Below are 19,281 nucleotides of genomic sequence, written 5' to 3'. Positions count from 1 at the left end.
TTCTAGAGGTCCTGAGTTCAATTCCCAGCAACTACATGGTGGCTCACAACCATCTATAATGAGATCTGGTGCCCGAACGTTTAGTTTTAGGACCCCTCCTTCCCTTGCTCGGCTGCCTGCCACCAGCCCGGCTAGCTTAGTGGGTAGAGCATGAGAGCATGACCAAATAGGTCAGTATATCTCCAAACAAGAAATGAGGAAAAACTATAACACAGCCCACCATAATCAATTTGCTCAAAACCAGTATCAGAGGAAAATATAGAACGAATGATGCTAACAGACTTGTCCACTGTCCTTCCCAGTGAAAAGACAATGGGCCCAAAACTAGTAAGTTTATGGCAAAAGAATAAATAAACAAAATAGCAACCTTGTATTCCATTCAAACTTCTTACAATTTACTACCAATCATCTATAATGAATACAATTGTTTTTGCATTTGTATTTTGTTTTCAAATACAAATAGGAGGCAAAATACACAAAAGCTGGATTTATCAATAGCTACACTAACAAAAACTCAAACATTATTGAAAATAAGTGCTAATACACACCCTTTAAAAAAAAACCCAGTACCCAGCAGCTAAGCACAGGTAATGGGGAAAACACACACAAAACCTATTTCACCTTCTATTATTTAATCTCAATGTTTTAGGAAGTTAAGCCTGCTATAAAGTTTTATGTAATTACCAAAAGATAAGGCAAACATGGAATTGAAGGCCTCATTTCTAAGGTAAATCACTAAATCTATCCTTATACCCAGACTTGCAAGGGAGTAGTGAAGACCCTTAGAGTAATAGAAATGATTAAATACAGATGCTTCTGCACATGGTCCAGCAGAACCAGACTTCATATGGCAGCATACGGCCTGATGCTCTAAACACAAGCCAAGTTTCATTTCACATGCACTCTGAAGTAAAGGGCAGGATGTGGCTAGCAAGATGGCTTAATCTCTGGAACCCACAGAGATGAAAGGAGACCTGACTCCACAAAAGCTGTCTCTGACCCACACCTAACTCTCTCTCTCACTCTTGGTTAAGGTGAGCTTGGGGGATATCCCTTTTATCCTCTGTCCAGCTATCGTTTCTATGGTTCAAATCCATAACACTTAGAAACCATATACTAGCTTACAGAACACAAAAACAGTAGAAAACCAAGCCTCAAATGGACAGGTAAGGCAAATACAACAACGTTAAATTTTATAATCAAAATGCGACACTTTTTATCAATAAAGAGACTAATTCAATAAACATGTATTTATTTTAAATCAATTCGGTACACATACAGATTAGTTTTATAGTTTTTATTGAACTCAAATAGAAACTTCTAAGTACAGCAGTGTCTGCTTGTGCAGCAAGTACAGTAAAGGTAAAATAAGGTATTGACAGAACTACATCTTCAGGACAAATCAGATGAAAACTCTGAAAAGGTTTCTATATACCTTCTGGATTAAAAAAAACCCAAAAATCATTAATGGCTCAAAATACTACCTTACTAAACAAAGGTGGGAAAGAGTGATGGCAGCTGTGAATTCTGTAGCAAGAGCTTATGTAGAGACTTGCAAAATGTCACTAACTGTCTATGATGTTAGAGCAGTGCTCAAAACTACAGGAGTTTCAAATTAAGTTACATTCTCAGAGACCTTGCTACATGTGCTGACATTTATATGGGGCAAGGAAGTCACACAGAGGTAAATGACAATTACACCAATTTTGCCACCTTATAAGGAATGAAAATTCTGTGTATTTTCAAAAGAACTTTAGCACTTACTTAAAACAGCCACGGCACTGTAATAAATTTTGTGAGGTACCTAGAATATTATAATGGAAACAAACTGTGAGGTAAACCTATCTTTCCCCAAAAACCTTTGAAGCCAGAGATTTTAAACAAGTAAGGCACTTGAAAACATTAGGTGTATGTACAAATGTGCAAGTAAAACAAACTTCAGCTGTACCAATAAGTGACGAAGAAACAGAAACTTCATTGTAAGAGTACAGGGAGTTTCACTTTATGAAGAAACGAACAAAGCAATGTCATTTCCTATTATAAACACTGGAAACCAAGTGCTAAACTCTGCTACTCTAAAGAAACTAACACAAAAACTTCAATGACATAGGACACCAAAAGCCCATTTCCAATTGGAGCCTCTGAACTAGTCCATGTGTCAGAGGCGAAGGAGCACTAACTCTACAACTAAACAAATGAGCGTTTTTTACCTAAAGCTACTGAAATAAAAGTATGCATGATTACAGCACATGGGAACTGAAACCAAGGAGGAAGAAAAGGAGTGAAGAGAGAACAGCCTATTCAGCCAGGGCATCATTATTAGAAATCCACTGCAATCTCCTCTCAAACCCCAGGGTTTTACGTTACACAGGTCACATCTGTTAGAAAACAAAGTGATTGTCTTATTTTAAGTATTAGGAAATGAATGATTCTAAAACTCCTTCTCGCCTCATGTAAAAACTAATTTTCAGGAAAACCTGGTAGGAATCCTTAAGATACAGTAATATTTGGATACTCTTTGTACAGAGGGAAAGATAATCAAATCAATTTTATGTCTATTCAACAGCCCTATGAAAAATGTTAGATAGTTTCATATAGGAAGCCTTTCAGCTTAGAATTATTCTTTAGCTTCTATTTCTCCGCTCTGGAGAAACCAATGTTTAAATTAAACATTAACAGCATGTTATCTAAAAGCAGGTTCACTGTTGCTCACACCAACAGTTACATTCTCAGACCAAGCTTGACCTCCCACAATGTGAATACATTTCTGTCCTGCCGCCGTCTCGGTCTGTCTTAAGGCACTGTTCTGTTTTCTTAATACAGTGTTTTATGAGTATGAACAAAACCTGTTATACATTAATGGTCTGCATCCTTTCCTTTCTCTAAATCTGGAATGTGATTCCCTGCGCGGCATCGTATTTCTAGTGTATCAAATACAACTATCAAGCATAACACTCTAAAGGTAGTTTAGTACTAGTCAATTTAGTCTCCTTTTGAAGTCAAGTCCTCAGTCTACCTGACTGGTGCCCATCTGGCACTCTTCTGAATTCTGGCCACTAAGTCACACCTGGAGTTAGGATGAAAATAACACAGACTAGGTTTTTAAATGACTACGTTTGACTGCCAGTCAGGCTGCCTGCACAGGACACCGCCTTTCCTAGCTTATGGAGTCACATTTGGCATGTCAGAGGAAAACATAATCGCACAGCAGCAGCCACTCTACAAACAGAAGATGACGGCCACATGGGTTCATGCAGAAGATTTTAAATATTCCTGTTAAGCAAAATGGTTTAACTGACTTTTCTTCAAGAACGATGCTCCACAATATCCTGTATGCATCCTTTGGAAATGTAAAGGTCCTGGAACAGTGGCTTCCATGTGGGACTTCATGAAAGAGTATTTTGGTTTCAGTGAGTTACATATTAACTGCCAGTCTGCATTCATTTAACGGGTCTGTTTACAGAGTGTGGTAATTTCGTTCTTTAGATTTGCAGAATTTATAGAGAAAGAAAATTACAGCCTGCACGCCCAAGACAAGAACAATTCCTCCAATGAAGCTGGCTGCATCAAAGGTAGACTTCCGCTCAGGTTGTGAGGTTGGGGTCAGGGTGGTGTTGGTCGCACCTGCTATGACAACAAAAAGAAGAATCCTCAATGAGTGGCATGGTATTTACAATTTCCAGACCCACCCGGGCATCAAGTTTGCCATGAGTTAAATTCTATAAATAGGGTCTTCCTGAGTCAAGTTTTTATAACTAGAATTTATCCTCATTTAAAGAAAAACCCCACTTTTTTTTACTCTGTCCAGAATAGTATGTGGCTAATATTGCTATAAGGTTTCAAATATAAAAATAGGTAAGAGCTCTTCTGGCATATAAACTGTACCCTTACTATTTATTAAGTGCTTCAAAAACATGCAATAATTTTGTTAATATATTTTAACTACTAAAGCAAATATTTGTTAAAACTTTTGGGTTTTACTAGCTAGACAAGGTATATAAAAATTCAGTTGCTATTTTTCAAGTTAACACAAGTAACAATCTACACTTTCAACAAAGAAAATAGCACATAGTTGGACATATATTAAATAGTACTCAGTTAATTTGCATTATGATAAATCATTACAAAGCCGTAAGAAAAACCAACTTAAAAACTAGAATTTCTACAAACAAAATATTAAAATCTAAATGTACTGTCAATAATTCTGTATTATAAAAAAGTTTTGCAAGTCAGAAGAAATCTAGAATTATTAAGGGAGTAAACTGTCTCAAGAGGAACCAGAAAAGAGATGACTATGTACTTCAATGTCAGACTAGATGACAATGTATTCTGAGGAGATCATCACTGCAGGCTCTAGTAAGCTGACCAGCTTTAACATAGCCAGGAGTGGGTCTTGGCTGGCAAAGTTCTAGGCACTAAAAACCTCAAACAAAACCAAATTCACTCCTAGTGTTTTCTATCCTGTCTGTGTCAGTGCGCGCACACAGCATGTGTGAAAGCAGAGTGGCTTCACTGAAGCTGCAAAACAGCAGGAGCAGGAAGTCACAACGGTCACATGGTAGGAAAGAGCACTCGGATCCACGTAAGTCTAAGAAAATGAACACTATTTGAGAAGAACAGGGAAGTGGAAATCTTCTCAGACTTGTCCAACTAAAAATGATAATCTTACCTTCACCAAAATCATGAAGGTATCATACCTTATAAGTAACTGGTAGCCCCAAATTTGACTTTGCATCTAGGGCTTACAGAAAGGCTTTAGAGAGAACACTCTTACTAAATCTAAAGGGCCAGGACACATCAAGACTAGAAAAGGACCCTAAGCAGAGTGTTAGGAGTCAACCACTGCCTTGGCTCGCTAAGTCATAGGTATCCATGAATAAACTGGACCTTGGTGGCAGAGTCACTAGTAATTTATAAAGCCCCAATTACCTGATGTGACAACTGAGGGAGTAGGTGTAGGAGAGGAAGGCCGAGTTGTGGGTTTAGCTGGAATAAAAACAAAATGTATTTGAAACCTTAAATTTCTGACTTCCCAATTATCCAATATACAGTTTCTAAAACAACACTTTTAATTTTTTAGAGAAGCATTTACATATATTCTAACACATTTAGCCAGCATAAGCTTGTTTTTATGGTAAGACATATGTATACATGTAAGATATACATATTAAGACAAAGACTGCAGAGAGACAAATGGGGACAAGTATATTTAGGGAAGATAAGTTACGGGTTTCATTCTTTTATGAACAATCTTGCTCCTATGACAAATTAGTATATATAACTGAAATACACAACTGAGTATATTATATATACCATGCTTTGCTTATCTTTAAGGGACTGAGTAGAATACTACACTTTGCAATGCAAAACCAGTCAAGGTCAAAGAATTAAGCAGGCATAGTTGGGTTCCAATAAAGCCTTACTCGCTAGCATGAGCACCCAGGGCTGGAGTAGCCCCTACTTGGATGATATAGTCTACCTACCTCACAGTATGAGGCTAATGTACCATCTAAACATAAAATGACCTCTGAAAATGAAGTTCTTGATTACGGGAACTATAAACAGTGTCTACTACTGAGTATAGTCGAGAAGAATTCTTGTACACAGTACTAGAGGCTATACAGTGAGACATTGTCTCAAACAAACAAAAACCAAACAAATGAACAAAATTTTTAAAATTACAGTATAAAATGTGCCTGTGTATATATGAATGGGTGTACAGATGACATGGCACAAGTATGGAAGTCAACCTATAGGAGATGGTTTTCTCCTGCCATGTGGCAAGTACCTTTATCTCCTGAGCCGTTCTGCCAGCCCCCAAGTTCTAACATAAAGTTAAAATATAAAGCTCTTTGCTTCAACAGTAATTATACACCAACACTGGGCTTTAAGACAGATGTCACTAGTAAAAGGCATTGTTGGCATCCCAAAGTTAACAGGATCCTAGGAAGCCAAGGTATTCTCATTCTCATAGGATTATGGTAAACTTCTATTAAGAATGATATGAAGGCTAATAAGATAGCCCAGCTACCAGTAAAAGCACTTGCTATGCAAACCTGCTGACCATACTTCACTCCCTAGAACCTAGGTAAAGGAGGAAGAAGAAAGCCAACTCTAAAGTTGTCATCTGATCTCTACTCCATACGGCTCATCCCATCTTTTTTCCCCAGAACTAAGCCCCCTAGTTATACTCCTAGTTGGTTATCCAATGCTAATTGGCCAGTTCTGAAATCACATACATAGAAGAAACACTAAATAGACTAAGAAAGTTGTACACACACACATAGACAGAAATATTTGAGGGAGCAAGGAAGGGAGCATGGGAGAGCTGGAGGGAGAAAAGAGATGGGGAAAATAATTGTATTTTAATTAAAAAAACAACATGGGAAACTCACACACACACAAATCTAGCCTAAGGACACCTTGTCTCCCTCTTTTATCTCGTGTCTTAAAGGGTAGTGACATACATAATTCCTACATTAGAAGGCCTGATTATTTTAAGGCTTTTTTCCTTTCATAGTTTGTTTAAATATACCTGTTGTGAGACAATCTTTTTGTATACCATGAAGATATACGTTCTGATTGGTTTAATAAAGAGCTGAATGGCCAATAACTAGGCAAAAGAGGATAGGTGAGACTTCCAGAAAGAGATAGGAACTCTGGGAAGAAGAGAGGCAGGAATGGCCAACCAGACATGGAGGAAATGGGATGCACAGAACTGAGCAGAGGTAAAGAGCCATGTGAAAGAATGTAGATTAATATAAATGGGTTAACTTAAGTTACAAGAACTAGTTGGGACAGGCTTAAGCTAGAGCCAAGCTTTCATAATAAGTCTCTGTATCATTATTTGGGAGCTGGAGGTCCAAAGAAAGTTTCACGACATATACCTCCTGTGTAACCAAACAACAATCGAGATATGACAAAATGAACTTTACAAATTAAATATGTATTAACTTCTTTTCAATCTTTAAGATACTAGTTTTAGCCGGGTGGTAGTGGCACAAGTCCCAGCACTCAGGAGGAAGAGAAAGGTAGATCTCTGGGAGTTTGAGGCTAGCCTACCTGGTCTACAAAATTAAGTTCTAGGCCAGCCAAAACTACATAGAGAAACCCTATCTCAAAAAAAAAAAAAAAAAAAAAAAAAAGTTTTGTTTGATGTTATGGTAAGAAAATTCTGTAGATTTGCTATGTGGTTTTCACTATTCACTCTTTTCTTTTCTTTTTTTTTTTTTTTTTGGTTTTTCGAGACAGGGTTTCTCTGCGGCTTTGGAGCCTGTCCTGGAACTAGCTCTTGTAGACCAGGCTGGTCTCGAACTCACAGAGATCCGCCTGCCTCTGCCTCCCAAGTGCTGGGATTAAAGGCGTGCGCCACCACCGCCGCCCGGCCCACTATTCACTCTTTTGTTTGTTTGTTTTTTCGAGATAGGGTTTCTCTGTGTAGCTTTGGAGCCTGTCCTGGAACTAGCTTTTGTAGACCAGGCTGGCCTCGAACTCACAGAGATCTGCCTGCCTCTGCTGGGGTTAAAGACATGCGTGACCACTGCCTTGCCACTATCCACTCTTAAAGAATGGTAAAATTTAATTCTTTTTGTTACTAGGTAAAACAATTCTAACAATTTTAAGTTGTAAACAGTATTATATTGACAATATTTTCAAAATTAGGCACTACTTTAATGAATATACCTCCTGACCTGTATGCCCTTTTCATTAAACAAAACCCCTAAATTATAATAAACTATTGGTGATGAGGAGCACCATCCAGGGTTAACATCACTTGTACTAAACACTTACCCCTTCCTTTTGTCTTCCACTCAATGAATCACCCACCTTCCCCACTTCCTCTGACATCATTTGGTCACTTCACTGTTAAAGGTACCATTTACACTGAGGAAAGGCTGCTCAACTAACTGTACTAGAAAGAAATGGAAGGCGCGACGGTTTCCTTAAACAGATATACTTCCTAAGGCAAGCCTAGCACCCTTCCACTTTACAGAACCACGAGTGGAGAAACAACTCACTAAACAGAATGTAATACATTAAGAATGGTGAAGATTAAACCAAGCACACAATGGTTTGGGGGATTTCTTCTGTCTGTCCATATCCCAGGCTCACCATTTTCTCAGTCAATGATCTCTCCAAGTACAGAAGCAGGGCACTAACAGTCCACTAAGATAAACTTGGTACTATTTGCAGGTTCTTCGCATGAACATTTCTACTATAACTGATTTCAAGTCCACTTTGGTCTTTTACTTTGCACAGGCCATAATAGTACATTTTATTAAAATACAAGTCTGGTCCTATGAGGACCTACATGCTTCGATACCATCTAAGTCTCAGAATTCAGAGCATACAGAGGAACTTCTGAGTTTTGCTTTTGATTTGCCAAGTTTACCAGGTTTACTGTCATCCAGTCATTCGGTCAGTGTGAACCCCATTTCCTTTGGCATGTTTCCCCTTACTTCCCAGTGCTGTGTCAGTCACCTCTATCTCACTCAACACACACCTACGATTCCCAACATACAATGCTCACTGACTTTATTCATTTTTCTGGTAGCACAAAACTATGGGCTAATTAGTTTCTGTCCATACCCTCTCATTATCTGGCCTAGAATAGACAGTTTAATACTACTCCCTTAAAGTTCTCATTGTACCCGAGATGAACTAACTGTCCAATCGCGGGTATAAGAAGTGAAGTATACCACCAGCTTAGAGTAAGAGGGAAAAAACCCCCACAAACACACGTAACTATTATCCATGTCATAAAAAGTACACTTAGTTATACACACAAAAGACTCGAGGAAATTAATTTCTGAAAACATTCTGGCATACTGCCCAATAATGAGAATTGCAATTTCCTGTCTGCTTTTTTGTTTTCTGAAATTTATAAGACATTCACAGAAAGCAGCCCAAGGTCTCCATGTACCAACTAAGTAAACCTATTGAGAGTCACTAAAAACGAACTACTCCAGAGTTAGGATACACCTTTACACCATTGTGTAGTCCATGGCTAAGTAAGCCTTCCCTTAAATTTAAAACTATACCAACATCTCTTAGCCAGTAAGTTATCAACAGCGCTTTAAACTCCCCAACAAACAAGGAAGAGAAAATCTCTGCATTACCTGTAGAGTTGGTTGGCACTGGAGTGGTGGTAGGCACGACTGAAAGAGAGAGACACGAAGTTGTCTACAGCTCGGAGCAACAGCTGCCCCACCTGGACACTACCTGCAGCCTTACCACATGCACTCCACCCCTGAAGAGACAGTTACTCACACACAACACTAGTTTCCCTTTCTTTAGAAACGAAACCAGCAATTTTCAGTGGCATCTCACTTCCTCCTAAGACACTTCTTAGCCTTTCTCACAGTTTATAACAAACATCTACAAGGCAAATACAGGCCTTGTGTTTTCTCTTTCCCTTCTTGTAGGCAAGGGGTAAAAAAAAAATTAATGTGATGGCTGGAATATTAGACAGTAACATTTAAACATTTTTGGGAAAGGTCAAGTCCCTTGCTTATATATGACTTATACAGTATTATCCATTTTACACAGGATAAAATTAACCTAATACTAATCTAACCCGTTAAATTCACAGTGGAACGGAGAAAGTTATATCAAAATTAAACAGCCAAGAGTTGTCATTAATGGTTAGACATTTTCTACAAAAATACTTCATTCAAATTGGAATTTGATTTCCCCATTAACTTCAAGTAACATCAGAAAAAACAACCACTGTTTAGCCGGGCATGGTGGCTCACTGCTATATGGGAAGCAGAGGCAGAATAGGAAGTTCACACTGAGGTAGATAGTTTGAGGAATAATGAGCAACTTGAGGGTGGAGAGCAAAAGAAAGGGTTGGGATGCAGGGAGAAGGACCAGCTGTTTCAACTAGGATTTTTTCAGGGTAAAGAGTAAAACTCAAAGAGTAATTAAATCCCTCTAATACAGACATTTACTTAGTTGTAACACTTGAAGGGAGGAACTAAACAGTGCAGGAAATGAAAGACAGCTGAATCACGAAACCAAGATTTAACTATCCTTTTTATCAATGGGAATGGTCTGGTGGTGTCTAAATGTTAGCCCAGTCAGAGTGGTCCGGGGAAAACTTACCAGAACAGGACTCAGTTTTGTTCGTCCAGGTACAATTACTTACTATTTCACTTGAACAGTACATCTTATTTTCTATGAAAGAGAGATAAAGAGCAATTACTCACATCACACCTCTGGCTTTGCTTTAAGCTCTAGAAGACTACTACTACAAAACAAAACCAAGCCAGATGTGGCTGACACACACCTGTGACTGTAACCCAGTGCTCTGGATGAAGGCTCTCTCAAGTTTTCAAGCTTGAGAGCAATAAAAACTGCTATTCCTTTCCCACTGTCTTAGAGACAAATCTAAGTCATTTGCGTATACTGACCAGATTAGTTGTCCACAATATCTAAATCGTTTTCCTTAATAGGCAGATTTGGAGAGATAACTGGAGAGCCTTCAACAACAAATCTTAAGACAGAGGACATATTCTCCAAACCTCAACAATTCCTACGTACCAATCATAGGGGAGAGGATCTACCCTCAAGTTCCACTTCATAGCTTAACAATTTGCACGGTAACTCCCACTACTTAAAGAGTGTCTGCACATCATGTGCTACTCACAGAATACTGAATAAAGGGACTTAACACATAACTCCACTTTTTACTGAAAAAGCAAAAAAACTATGGTTTCTGCACCTCAGGGGTACCAAACAAATAAAAAAGGGAAAGTTCTTTAATAGATTGCTTTGCTGACAAAGAAAGCTGCAGGCACCTCACCTTAAGAAAACAAGAGCAGTCAGTCTACAGTGTAATCTCAGTCTATGAAAAACTCTGACATTTCAGCAGACATAGCTCGTAGCTGTCAAATGGAGTCAGCTCTCCCTTCATATCTAAGCATTCAACGATGTCCTAGAAGGTCTCTACAGTTCATCTCCCAAGACAAATGACTCTACTTCCAAAGGAAAATTACACACCGTTTTCAGTTAAATCTAGCACACTTTAATCCTTCTGAAGATCTAAAAATCTCTCCTTTAAAAGCTACTAAATCTTAACAGGCAAGTGTAAGAAATCCAAGGGAAATGTAAATAAACTAGTATGTTTACAGAAGTATTAGATTTGGAAAATAAATAGTGCATACTATTTTAAATATGCTCAAGGATTTCGTTCAAGAATATTCAGTAGGGCTTGCGACTCCAAAGTTTCTTACCTTCTTTGCAGTCTATCCAAAAGCAGGTAGTATTATCAATGGTGGCATTAACACAGGAAACACAGCTGTTGTGGTTCCCACAGATGTCTGGGGGGGAAATTAAGAAATCAATGAATTGATATTTCATTTAGCTTGTTCTACATCTTTTTCGGACAAAGTTTTAATAACTAATAATTCAATGAAATAGTTATGTTTATAAATTGGTTTATTAAGAAATTTCAGCCACAGGCCAGCAAGATGGCACAGAGAGTAAAGGTTGATGGTCGAGCTGAGTTCAATGCCCTGCACCCACATATCAGAAGGAGAGAAGCGACTCTTCAATGTTGTATTTGAACTACCACTTGTGTGCTATGGCAAGTGTGTGCACACACATGCACACACACACATATAAAAAAAATATTATCAGCCTGGCATAGTGATGCATGCCTTTAATCCTAGCACTCAGGCAGAAAACAGGCAAATCTCTTTGAGTTTGAGTCCAGCCTGGTCTATACAGTGAGTTCCAGGACAGCCAGGGTTACACAGTGAGACCTTGTCTCAAAAAGCCAAACAAATTCAAAATTCCAATCATCAACTACGAATGCGTAAGTAAGCTTTTGGAAAACAGGCTAGTGTGCATATTCAGTAGTGGTAGTAGATTATCAGACAATCTTTCACAATACTAGATACCCAGACATTCAGGGATTCAAGACAAAACATTCGGGGAAACACTATTATAACACCAACAAAGAGAAATCACTGCTTCCAAACACCAGAGAAAATATGAAGTTTTAAGAGTACTGATTTGAAAATTCAACTCTGATGGTGTCTGAAATCAAGTTACTTTCCCAGAGAGTCAGTCTTCATCAGTGATTCACTTTCCAGAGAGGTTCTCGGCAACCAGAAGATGCATCTTAAGGGGCCGTGTGTGTGTGTGTGTGTGTGTGTGTGTGTGTATGATTTAACAAATCAGCAAGGTATAGGTCAACACTCTAAAACCCATGGTTCTCAACCTGTGGGTCTCAACCCCAGAAGCTGGGGGGTGGTGTCCAACGACCCTTTCACAAAGGTCTCCTAAGACCAACAGCATATTAGATAGATTCATAATAGTAACACAATTACAGTTAGGAAGTAGTAAGAAAAATTTTAATGGTTGGGGGTAACCACAACATGAGGGATTTTATTAAAGAGTCTCAGCATTACTGAAGGTTGAGAACCACTGCTCTAAACCAAACAGCCCCCAAACAAGAAAGACCTCAGAGGACAAGTAACAAGTCTGGATAAAGAAATGGACTTATAACGAATGCCTGCAACATTCTCCTTTGCCTTCGTCAGTTCTGCAGAATCACCGCACCCCAACTGTTACTGGAAACGGGATTGTCTGGTGGATGAGGGCTTTCACAAAACACACGTTCTTAAGACAGGCTATTCAGTCTTGTATGCCTGATGATGGTACAGCAAGGGGAATGCTACTTCCCACACTGCAGCTTACCCTATCATTTCCAGAAAATACAAGTTAAGCCCTCCGCGGGTATTTCAATTATACAAAGGCAATTAACTTGGCATTTCCAGGCTCCTCTTAAAAACAAAATGAAAAACCCACACATTACACTTCTGGGAGGAAAACTGTCAAATAAGCAGAAGACAAAAAATAATTTTGCTTTAGCATCTTAACTGTGATAGTAATTTCCAGAACTGTTCTGAAATTTACTTTGCTCATTTAAAAATATTTTAATTTTACTCTAGCAATCTTCCTGTGTCTAACAAGAAATCGGATATTACATGCACAGTTTTATTCATATTGCATCTTATAAAATGCTAAAACCAGAGAAGGCACTACAACAATATTTACACTAGAAAAGAGCCAATGTCAAGTCATCACACTTCAGCAATCCTCAGCCGAGTAGCGCAGTTACTGCTTGCCTAAACTAAGGACAACAAACAATCTAAACACCTCGTGCCTCATTACTTCAAATTTATCTTCTCGATCTCCTTTACGTTGTCACGGCCTACGTCCATTTGTATAAGCCTTAACATACCCTAGAGTTTAACAAAAGGCACATTCCTCCACCGGACTGTTGGAGAAGTCGACACACTGGATTTCGACCTAACTCCACAACCCTCAAAATACAGGACCCCGGAGAGCAGTTTACCGGGCTCTTTCCCATCCCGCCCCGGGCTTCACCTCCGTCACCCAGCCTCGAAGTACGGCCACATGCGTCGGTCCGGTCCTCCTTCCCTTACACACTCAAATCTCGGATACAGCCCTTACTCTGCCAAGTCAATGTGAAGTTCCAGGAGGCTGAATAGTCTTCGAGCCAAAGAAGGGTGGGGGCGACTAATTCATCTTTAAGTTTCTCCCTCACCCTGGCCCCTACTTTCAACTTCCGGAGAAGCCTCGTGGGGAGGACAGCCCTGCGTGGACAAGAGTCTGGCCCGGGAGCTCAAAGTTTGCTCTCGCCGCCGACTTCGGGGCGCGTCGCCTCGCCTCGCCCACTAACTCCTAAATGCCACCGCGGAAGCGAGCCACGTCGCCGTCCCCAGGCACCTGGGGATGGCGCCTCCGCCGGCAGCGCTGGGGGAGCGGGATCAGCCCCGCGGCCTAGCTCGCCCGTCGCCTCCGCACCCCACCCGTCGGGCCGCGGCACACGGGCCGGGCGGCCATGTTGCGCGGGTCCCACCGGGTCGTCGCGTGTGGCGGGCGCCCACCTGGCAGCACGGTGGGCGTGAGCGTCGTCGGCACCGGCGTGCTGGTCACGGGCGGGGGCTCGCTGGGAGATGTGCTGCTGGTGTCCGTCTGCGCCGCCGCCACGCAGAGCGCGGCCAGGCAGGTGGCGGCCCAGAGCAGTCGGCGGGAGACACCCAACATCGTGTCCTCAGGCCAGGCGTCCAGGAGAAAGCAGCGGCGAGCCGAGATCCGTCCAGCCCTGCGTCCCCCTGCGGCGCCGCCCCCGATGAGCCCGCCCCGCGGGAGCGCGCGGCGGTCACGTGAGCGGCCCTGCGGGGCGGGGCGGACGAAACCACCAGGAAGGGCCGAGGGAGGGGGAGCGGCGGCCGGAGGAGACCGCCTCCGTCTTGCCTTGGCGGGACAGCAGTCGGTGCGCCGTAAGCGGTCTTTCTCGTCCTGAGACGACCGGGAGCGACGCTATGAGCCTTTCCGCAAGTCTGCGGCAGGAACGTCCCCTCCCACCATGGCAAGGATGGAACAGTCCGCATGACGTAGTGAGGGGCGGGCACGGGGGCGGCCCGGGAGGCGGGCGGAGGTGTCACGTGACCCCTTCGGTAGCGCGCCTCCCCGCTCGGTTTAACCCGGAGAGTTTGGGACCTGAAGGACCGCTGAGCGTGTGTTGTGCGTTGGCGCTCGCTTAGGGCTCTGTAGGAGCCGCCTCTTCCTTGAAGTCTGATAGAGTTTTACGTGTGATATTGTTCGGGACTTGGGGGGGGGTGGGTAACGACGGAACCACGTGATCAAGGAGTTTCTGGGGGGCCGCCTGTTCTGTGCGGGCGGCTGTGGGTGGGACCGAAGGTGATCGTAGCTCCCCGACGCCCCCGGGTCACTGCTGCCAACAATGCCCTTGCCCTACCTGCTCCTTCGGAGTCACTAAGAAAGCCGCAGTAGTGGCCGATCTGTGACTCTCCCCCACTCCCCCCACTCTTGATGAGTAGTCTGACGGCCAGCGATGGAAAGTACGTCCTCTCTCACTCCCCCACCCCTCCACCCCCACGCACATCACAGGTGAGGAAATCCGAGACTTGTGAAAGTGACCTGACCCTGATACCAGGATTGCCTGGTGCCAGAACTGGTATTTTCAGTGCCAGTTGGTGCGGTTCAGGCTCTCCGAGGTCGTGAGCGCCATCTGATGCCGGGTCTCACAAAATGCGCAATGCTCTGCATGCTTATATTGTGCTACAAAAACTAGACTTGAATAATGTATGTAGAGCTAGGGATGTAGCTCATTTGGTAGAACAATTGCTCCTCAGGCCTGTGGCCCTGTGTTCACTCCCCAGCACGTATGTAATACTGTTTCAACTGTTTAGCTAATTTAAATGCCATCATTTTAATTATGCATAATTTACCCGAGTAACACAAATATTAGCTGTTTCAGTGATAAACAGCTTGTCATTTGAGTGTTTAACTCTAGTCCTCGGATTTCCTTTAGTCTTTACATGGGGACAGTTTCAAGACTAGATACAGTTGACTTGGTCTATTTTAAATGTCATCTTTAGAACTAGATCAAGGAACAGACTTTAGTTCCAAAGTTATTTTCATCATTCTAGAAACAGATCTGTTTTCAGCTCATACGGGAGCAGAATTCTGTTTCTTGTCTTATTTCTCAACTTTGGCACTATTGTGATTGCAGGCTAGCTGTCTTACCTGTCCTGTCATGACAGCTTGGGTACTAGCGACCTGGGCTCTATCTAGGAGAAGCCAGGACATAACACTATTCTTCCCCTCTGTCAACACATACCCCCTAACATTTTCAGTGTTCCCTGATGGTAAATAACCAGCCCTAGTTGAGAACCACTGTTCTAGACGTTTCTGTTGGGAAGGTCAGCCATCCCTCAGGTTGTTTCCTCTTTGATACCCGGCCTGCGTGTGATTAAGATTACAGATTGTCATTATTCTTCACAGAACAGTGTGTAGCTCTTGTGAATCTGCTGGCAGCCTGAGCTCCCTCTGATATTTTTAAACAAACAAAAAGATTGTTTCTCTAAACACTTTCCCCCAAACCACAGTCTAATATTCCACGCAAAAGCTGGGAGAACAGCAAGTACCCAGTGGGCCTTTAAGAGGTGGGCGTTTGGCTCCACTACTTGGTAGCAGGGAACAGAATCCTCTTTCATGGTTGTGCTAATGTGCTAATGTGATTCACTGTAAGAGTAGAGAAGTAAATCTTTCAGGTGAAAAACCAAAAGTCTGTTGGCCATGTGAGCCTTGAACTTAAAAGGAAGAATTCTCGGCATGGTCAACATGGCTTGCTAGATAGAACATTCCAGGACTCAATCCCTCACAATCTTGCCAGCTCTAGGCCTGACAGCTAACTACATGTGTTGCCCAACTGTTGGGACTAATGAGTCCTGGCCTTCAGCTGATCTTCCCTCCTAGAACCTTCTAATTGAAGTTACTAGAAGCTGTGCCTAGTTTAGAGGATCAGAGGATGGGATTTTCACCTGTTGGCCATTGACTGCAGTGTATTTAAGCCTACATGGCGCTAATAAAGAGGGGCTTTGGTACCAGTGTTGGAAGGTCTGTGTGTCGGTCTGTCTCTGCGTGTGTACTCTCAACCTCCAGCCCCTTGCCTGAAGCTCACGAACTGGGGTCTAGCGCACAGAGCACAGACCAGGCACCTACTGGAATAGAGAGCGCTCAACTGACCTAACATTTCTCAACCTGTCCATTGCTGACCTAGTTTCATTTCTTGTTGCTGTGACAGAATATCCCAACCAAAGGAACTTTATCATAGAAAGGATTTATTCAGTTTACAAATCCACATTACAGACCATCATTGCTGAGAAATCTAGGAGGCAGGAACTTGAAGCAGTCAATCTCACCATAGTTGAAAGAGAATGAATGCCCTCGCCCAGAGAATGGTGCTGCCCACGATGGGAATGTCTTCCCATTTCAGTTAACGCAAAATAGAGGCCAGCCTTGTCTAGATAGCCCCTCAACGAGACTTCCCAGGCAATTCCAGATTGCATCAGGTAAACCTAAAAACCAATCAGCATAGCTACCAGACTCCCCTGTTAGCCAGTTGCAGACATCTACAGAAGCGCTCCTGAGTTGGCCATCCTGCTTGTTTTCTTTTTCATCTGGATCATCCTGATACCGTTTTTCTGCCTAAACCACTCAAGCCTCTGGCATCTGGGCAAGTCTCACTTCTTCCTACAGGGCTCTCAAGCTAAGATTCACTCCCTCTAGAAAGCTTTCCATGAGAACCCATAGGACTCCTGCTTCCTGTCCCCCAGACCACGGGTGCTCCACTGTGCTTGCCTGCAGCAAAGCACACACCTCTTTTTATTTGTGATTTTTCTCTCTTACTAGATCATGAACTCAGGAAACTGGTGGTGCTCACCAGCTGATTCCCTGCTGCACTCATGATGCTGGGCTTATATACAAGGCACTTAAATATTTTTACTTTTTAGAAAAGCCTGGGAAAATGAGCAAACTGGTTCATTCAGGCCAGTTGTCCACCTTTGCTAAAAAAATAGCTGTATCTAAGCTCAGGAGGGCAGGTACTACAAGTAGCTCCCAGGATATAGCCCCTCTCTAGCTATGGATCAGGGATTTACATGCATAGGAGGGTATGGCTGGGAAGCAAGGATTGGAACCTATAATACAGTTTTTTTTATCACATTTGCAGAGGCTAGAATCTGTAAAGCAGCATTTTATTGCATTTACTTATGTTATGTTGGTATGTGCCAGCATAGTGCACAGTGCCATGGTGCCTTTACCTTTTGAGCCAACCTTGACCTTAATTTTAAAAAAGATTTGTTCTTACTGTGTATATGAGTGTTCACCTGCATCCATGCGTAGCACACATGTGCCTGCTGCCCAAGGAGGCCAACAGAGGATGCAGATCCCCTGGAACTGGAGTTACAGATGATTTTGAATTGTCATATGGGTGCTAGGAACCAAATGCCAGTCCTCTGCGAAAGAAGCAAGTGCTCTTGATCATTGCGCCCTCTCCCCAGGCTCCCATGACACAATTTTAGCATGTATACAACTTTCAGCAGGAGGGTTGTAACGAGCTCGAGTTGGAGCTCTGGTGTAGAACACTGAGACTTCCCAGTTACTAACATGCAAAGTAATAACAAAAAACAACCAAGAGACTTTTAATAAGATTAATAACAGATTAATAATTTCTGATTTTTAAAGATATTTTTTTAAATTTTGCGTTGGAGGTGGGTGTATGTGTGCATGTGTGTGTGGGGGGGGGGGGTGTCCCAGAGGCCAGAAAAAGTTATCAGATGTCCTGGAGTTGGAGTTATGGGAGGTTGTGAGCCACCCAACATGAGCACCAAGAACTGAACTTATGTCCCCTGGAAAAGCAGGAAGAGCTCTTAACCAATTATCTTTCAGATTTTTAACGTTAGTTTGATGGTATGTATGGTAGGACTGATAACACACCAGAGACATCCTGTTCTCTCCTACACTTTGTAGATGTTTCATTGATCCTAGTCCCAGGGCATGATTCAAGAGGGAGCACTGTACTTGAGTTCTCAACTCTGTTGCACATTGAAGCATTAAAAACAAACGATGTCTAGGGACTGGCTTAACTGGTCCGAAAGACCTTGACATCCAGATTTTCAGAAGTTCCCCCAAGGGCTTCTAACCTACAATTCTGATAGAAACCTCCCATCTTACTCTTGCTTTTGAGAGTGGTCCATGAACAGATAGGATTTATGAGAACTTAGTAGTTTGTTCAGAATGTAAAAGACCGAGAGTTACCTCACTCTCTGAATCAGAACTTGATTTTCACAAGATCCCTGAGAGATATGCACACACATTATTATGAGTTTGAAAAGCCTGTGCAGAACTCATCTGTCCTGAACTGCTACAGTTTGAATAGTAACTCATCTACAAAACTATAGTAGGATATGTTTTGGTCTTACAAATGCAAGCTTGTGGTACTAACAACCCAAAACTGGGAGTGTGAGGGCCATGGAACCCAGCCAGTTTCTCCTGGGGCCATGACCTGTGATGCATGACATCTTTGCTTTTTCCTACATAGCCCAGGCTGCTCTTGAACTTACATATCCCAGGCTAGCCTGAAACTTATCCCCCTGCCTCATCCTTCTGAGTGTTGGAATTTCAGCTATGGGGCACAAGTCCAGCTTTAAGATTTGTATTTTCTCTTCTGCTGAACTCTGAGCTTGTTAGATCTTTGCACCACCTCTCAAATTAAGAAATGGAAATCTTTTTCTTGACTTTGGGATAGTCCGTATGTTGCAGTAACACCCTGAGAAGCTTTCTGATGCTCTGCATGAGCTCTGCTGTTCTGTGTGCAGAGGCATCCACAGTGCTTCCTCTGGTCTGCCCCGGAGAACTATTTTCAGCTAGAAC

At 42.2% G+C, this 19,281-nt stretch overlaps 1 protein-coding gene across 2 annotated transcripts; it reads right to left on the bottom strand.

Annotated features, from left to right (window-relative positions):
• Nucleotides 1-1,282: 1,282 nt before the first annotated feature.
• Nucleotides 1,283-14,171, bottom strand: Cd164 (CD164 molecule). Of its 2 annotated transcripts, none has more exons than XM_038339660.2 (6): nt 13,926-14,171; nt 11,238-11,324; nt 10,108-10,179; nt 9,120-9,158; nt 4,930-4,986; nt 1,283-3,627 (listed from the first exon to the last, which is right to left on the bottom strand). In XM_038339660.2, the coding sequence occupies exons 1-6, from the start codon at nt 14,083-14,085 to the stop codon at nt 3,458-3,460; spliced, it is 585 nt and encodes a 194-aa protein (XP_038195588.1). In that variant the 5' UTR covers nt 14,086-14,171; the 3' UTR covers nt 1,283-3,457. The 2 variants fall into 2 exon arrangements, with proteins under 2 accessions (XP_038195588.1, XP_038195589.1); XM_038339661.2 differs by having other exon boundaries at nt 1,283-3,624.
• Between the last annotated feature and the right edge of the window lie 5,110 nt (nt 14,172-19,281).

This window comes from Arvicola amphibius, chromosome 8, assembly GCF_903992535.2.
Source record: "Arvicola amphibius chromosome 8, mArvAmp1.2, whole genome shotgun sequence".
NCBI classification, from domain to species: Eukaryota; Metazoa; Chordata; class Mammalia; order Rodentia; family Cricetidae; genus Arvicola; species Arvicola amphibius.
The sequence above is the reverse complement of the archived record's forward strand: the minus strand, read 5'-3'. Positions and strand labels throughout refer to the sequence as shown.